At 41.0% G+C, this 6,000-nt stretch overlaps 1 protein-coding gene across 1 annotated transcript in view; it reads left to right on the top strand.

Moving 5' to 3' along the window:
- The window catches only part of LOC130071953 (adhesion G-protein coupled receptor D2), a 68,883-nt gene that overhangs the window by 38,150 nt on the left and 24,733 nt on the right, over positions 1-6,000 (top strand). Inside the window, exons 20-21 of the mRNA XM_056236813.1 lie at positions 1,518-1,571; positions 4,599-4,752. Coding sequence (XP_056092788.1) covers positions 1,518-1,571; positions 4,599-4,752 — 208 coding nt within the window. The remainder of the gene's footprint in view (positions 1-1,517; positions 1,572-4,598; positions 4,753-6,000) is intronic.

Raw genomic sequence — 6,000 nt, 5'->3', positions numbered from 1 at the left:
ATCTAATGTATTTTTATATTGAACATTAGGGCTACATCACTTTAAAACCTTGAGAGGAAAACAGCTAAACTGCTTTTAAGAGCAGCATCTTCAAACCAGTTCCTCCAGTTGCTGGAAATGCTCTTTCGTCAAACAGCTTTCTATGATTTTACCTGGAATAAAGTGATTTGATTTCTTAGTTCTATTCGTTAAAGCTACAGCGCACTTGATTTGCTGAAAAGAAAGTGTGAGAGAGGGAGAAAAGAGTGTCTGTTTGCAAATCTGACATATTACCGTTGACTCCGAGCTGTCAGAGCTTTTCAGTTCTCTTCATTAACTCTGTCGTCACAGTGATAGTGTCTATTCGAAACAAGGCAGTGTGTGTATATCTGCATGGCAGCAATAATTTATGACAACAGCAGAGCCTAATGAAGTCATAAGAGCTAATGCATATTCACCAGCATAGGGCTGGAGCTTGTGCCGGACTCGTGCTGGGAAATGCAGGCAGGTTTTTTTCCGGTCGCTGACAGCCAGGCTGGAAAATAATATCTAGCAGGCCAGGAAACAGCTGGATTGGATTGTAAAATGTGAGGAATATTGTCATACAGAAAATGTAGATTTTTTATACAACTATATACACACACACAACGACTCCTAGTTTGCACAATAATATATAGCATAATGTGTAATATAAGTTTGGAACATGTTACATTTTATATACTTTTTATATTAAAATAAATGTAAATAAGAATATATCATTTTTGAATTAATTGTATATTTTACTTAAAAAAACAATGTTTTAGTTTTATTACTTTATTCATACATTTTGCATTATATATATATGTATGTATGTGTGTGTGTATATATACTGTATATTGCATTATTTATGTTAATATAATTTAATATAATTAATTTGAACGTGAAGGGAATGTTCCACTTTTCACAATAATATGTTGTTATTTTACTGTGAATAGATAACAATATTTATTTGCTCCCCCCACCCCCACCCCCCAAAAGGCATTTTTAAGTTTAGCAATTGGGCGATACTGTGACATCATAAACGTGATGCTAGAAAAAAAGGCTTTTAAATTTGATGTGTATTTACGAGTAATCGACTCGCGTCGGCGTGAGTTTATTGTACTGTGTGTGTCATTCTACATGCATCGCCCAATATCCCAGTTTTTCTCACACCGTCCAAATGTAATTTGTTCTGCAAGGGTGGTCGTTTCCTCTATCGCTTCATTTCCGCGGCCCCCTGTGCGGTGTGACGGATGAGAGGTTAAGACGCTCTCCTTACTTTGCCCACTCTACGTGTCACATTCAGGACCCATTACATGTGACAAACTGGAACATTTTGGTCTGCGGCACTCATTGACTTTTATGCAATGGCAGCTATTTTCTTTCTCTATTCCCAGTTCGGATTGAATTTCACCTTCCCCGGGCCAAGAAGACTCATGCGAGCGCAAAGTGTTTTGTATTAAGTGTTTAGTATTGAGTCATGACATTTTAACCATCCACCCCCTCCTTGTTATCCACAGGTTCGAAACACAGTCAACAGAATCAAAGAAAGAAGAAAAGCCTTAAATTTCTCTGTAAGTTCTCCCAGCTTGCATGTTTTCTCGAATACCAGAGGATTTCTTCATACAGCGCAAATGTCATAACGTAGAGTGTGTTTTGTGCATGTTTCGCCCCCCGGCCCTGTTTCACACACCCACTCAGGCCACCTCAATCCAGCCAATGTCAAGCAGCAGCCCTGGGTTACATGTTTCTAATCCTGTGGAAACTCGTCCCTTCACATTAAACTGTCAGGCCAGTATTTATACGCGAGGCTGCTGTTGACGGAGATCACTTAGCTTCACCAAAACGGTTTAAAAGTAGTTAATAGACACCCCCTCCCCCCAATGGCGCACCACCTCACCTCACCTCCACCGACACTACGAGCGGTTCCTCTATGAATGGCCACATTAACTCTCCTTCGGGCTTGTCACGGTTTATGGCCTACGGCAGTTTGTCCCGCTCGGCCCTTGCAGTGCCACCAGGTCATTGAGAACGGAATGAGACAATTTCTAAAGGCGGATTGATTTTAGAATATGGCCCCCCTCCCTCTTTCCTTTGACCCCCCTGACAGGCCCGACACCATTAAGACTGGGTCTTGTAAAAAACGACTGTGGCCCCAAACGCGAGTGCCAGGTAGCAGCTGATAAATCGTAGCGGGTCGTATTAGCAGTGGGACCCTTTAGCGCTCTCTGGGCAATTTTCCAATTTTCAAAGTCCACGCGATGAGCTTCGCCGTCCGCGTGTGGCGGATGGTTTTTTAGCTAATGCCGTTTTGCGTCATAAATCTAGAGGTGATATACTGTATCTCGCCGAATAGCTTTGGTGCTGGACGGGGTCCAGAATGGGAAAGGAAAATGTACTCTTCTTTATTGGATTAGAGCAGTGGTCAGGGAATGTACTGACTTCCAATATAGTAGTAATAACCTACAAGATGTACTGTAGATGGATGTTTGTTTGTTTGTTTTTTCCCTGAGGGAATCCTTACGTTTTTTCAACTCATCGTAGAGTAATCTAATGTTTATTTCTGTAACAGTTTGTCCAAGACCACCATAGCAACCACCTAGAATGCCCTGGAAACCAACTAGAGCACCTTAGCATTATCATAGCAACCACTCAGAACATCCTAGCAACAACCCAGAACACTCTAGCAATTCTTAGCAAAAGTATGTCAGACAACCGTCCGTCCGTCCATCCCTCCCTCCATCCATCCATCCATCCCTCCATCCATCCATCTATCCATCCATCCCTCCCTCAATCCATCCATCCAGCCATCCATCCCTCCATCCATCCCTCCCTCCCTCCCTCCCTCCCTCAATCCATCCCTCCATCCATCCAGCCATCCATCCATCCATCCATCCCTCCATCCATCCATCCATCCATCCATCCATCCAGCCATCCATCCATCCCTCCCCCTATCCAGCCATCCATCCATTCCACCCATCCATCCATCCCTTCATCCATCATCATCCCTTAGCCCATCCCTCCCCCATCCATCCATCTATCTATCCACCATCCATCTCTCATCCATCCATGCATCCCTCCTTCCATACATCCATCCCTCCCTCTATCCTTCTGTCCATCCATCCATCCATCCATCCATCCATCCATACATCCATTCATCCATCCATCCCTCAATCCATCCATCCATTCCACCCATCCATCCCTCAATCCATCCCTCAATCCATCCATCCATCCCTCAATCCATCCATCCATCCATCCATTCCACCCATCCATCCCTCAATCCATCCATCCCTCCCTCTATCCAGCCATACATTCCATCCATCCCTCCACCCATCCATGCCTCCATGCATCCATCCATCTATCCACCATCCATCTCTCCATCCATCCATCCATCCATCCATCCATCCAATTTAGAAATCCAATTTTTGTGATGGTAATGGTGAAAATATCAAACACTCCAGCTTTAAATCGGGCCTGTGAATATGGTAGATCTTGATTAATTTGCTCTAGACAGTTATTGTTATGAATAATAAATTATTATTTTAAATGATGATTCATGATGAGTCTAGTAATTATACAGGTTTCTCAAGGATCTTTCACATCTCCACTATGCATGAAAATAGTTACTGTAAATGGCAGATAATGAATATACAGCATGATATTAAAGCCCCATTTGCTGAACTTATGTAGCGGCTTATTAAACACCTCTCTCGTTCTCTCCTTCCCACTTTAGTTTCCGTACTTGTCGTTCTTGTTTATTCATGAGCCAGACCAGTGTTGCCAGGGCGCTTCATTCCAACTGTCGCCTGACCCGTGTGACCTCACACTTGTACATACTGTGGCAGATTGCTTGAGAAAAATAAAGCTGTCAGTTGCACCGGCCAAATGAAAAACGAACGTCCTGCGATACTAGCAGGGTCTGGATCCCTGACAGCCCTGAAATATAGATATAAATTGGAAGCAGATTAGTTTTTTGATCCTAATTCAAGTTTTGACAAGATATAGGACGGAAAAGAGAGAGATTTGTACTACATATATGTGCATTTCCTGTTGTAAAACGTTTACACGTATGATTTTAAATACTGAAATAGTGCTAGGTTATGCATTATCTTCTTTCTGAGGAAAAAGCCTTCTTAACCAGGGCTGCATGTCAAAGCCCATTATATGTTATTGTGTGATATGAGTGGTAAGGCTGTGGGTTTTTATGTCAGATCTAGTTTACATTCCTGTGAGACTTCTATGTGTATTTATTTTGCGGTTCTTTCATACATGTCTGTGTACTTTTTGGTTGTGTATTGTGTAAGGCATGACTTCTTAGCTGTCAACTTTGACTTTTTTCAATATTTAACATTAGTTCCTGTTGTTATTCCTCAATATTTCTTTAATCGGTCGCTTTACTGAGTGTCATTTAATCCACAATGAATAATGAATGCAAGAAAACTGCTTTCACTCTCTCTGATCGGGAGAGTTAAAAAAAGTTACATTTTTCTAATTATTATTTAATAATTAGAAAAATGCACAATAGAGGCCTTTTCACTGGTGATCTCTAGCCTGATAGTAAGTTTCACTTAATGCATTTGTCTTCTCTTCCTTTTTCACAGAACTGCGCCAGTTCTAGGCCCTCCAGTTCAGTGGGCAGCTCTCGGCCGGGCAGCTCTCCAGTGCCAGTTGTTTTGGACGGGCAGACGATCACCACCCACTCCAGCAGCTCCTCGACCCACAGCGACAACATCACCCAGAGTTACGACAAAACCAGTGAGTCGTTGGTTTATTTATTGATCCAACACCAAAAAACGAAGCATCTTTGTAAGGGCTGATTGGCCAGCTAAGATGATGTACATGTATATTTGGGTTTGTGCATATATGTGTGTGTATTTTCAAATGGCAGTGTGTTTATATAAAGCAGAGCTTTAAAAATCTGTCCTAAATTATGGCGAGAGGAAAAGTAGCGATTGGCAAAGAGGGTGAACTCTTAACATGACAGGCCTGTTCTGGGACTGTAACATTCTCCAGACCCAGAAAAATGACGGGCTTCAATCGCCTTCTCTGACCCCAGCATTTCAGGTCTGAATCGTAGTAATCTCAAAGGGAGTTCACGAAAATGAGAGATTTTATAAAGAGAGGAGGGAGGGATTGAAGGAAAAAGAGTCATTTTGTAAATAATATATAATATTGTATTATTATTATTACACATCCCTCTTCATTCTGGTTGGTCAGTCTATAATATAACTACGGTACTATATTGCCACTTTATATTTAATTAAAAAATTAAAGTTTAAGTAATAAAAAAAATAAAAAAAATACTTTTATTAATTTAAAGGGATAGTTCACTTTGAAATTAATTTTTGGTATGTTTTAGCTTACCTCAAGGGCATCCAAGATGTAGGTGTCTTTGTTTCCGCAGTAGTTTCAAAAAGCGCCGGAAGTGATCTCTCGCGCGTGTACGTCACTCATTGTTTACACAGAGATTTCGGAAGTGTTACCTTTCACTGTGAAGATCAAAACATATTATATATACAGGAAATCGCAATGGAAGACGATTTCGATATATCAACAGACAACGTTGAATTTTTTCAGAGAGATCACTTCAGGCGCTTGCGCAGACCGAAGCGCCCGCTCCCTCGCCCTCGGCTGTGGTTACAAGAGGTAAAAACGATATAAATACTGTTCGTTTTCTCACACAAACCGCTCGTTTCGTGTCTTAGGCCATCAATGTGTACTAACATTTACGAGTCATTAAATCATGTTTAATTTGGACTTCTCTGAGCATGCTCTTTGAGGTGGTGACCATAGACCTGCATTATATGACTGACAGACAAGAACGGTTTGACCTAAAAATATCAAAATTGAAACTACTGCGGAAACAAAGACACCTACATCTTGGATACCCTTGAGGTAAGCTAAAACATACCAAAAATTAATTTCAAAGTGAACTATCCCTTTAAGAATGTATACTCCATATTTACTGTACTATATTGATAATCCATATTTTATTAAATGATT

The sequence above is a fragment of the Rhinichthys klamathensis genome, unplaced genomic scaffold (genome assembly GCF_029890125.1).
Source record: "Rhinichthys klamathensis goyatoka isolate OS25496 unplaced genomic scaffold, OSU_Roscu_1.1 h1tg000467l_1, whole genome shotgun sequence".
Taxonomy (NCBI): Eukaryota; Metazoa; Chordata; class Actinopteri; order Cypriniformes; family Leuciscidae; genus Rhinichthys; species Rhinichthys klamathensis.
This window is presented reverse-complemented; position numbering and strand designations above follow the sequence as displayed.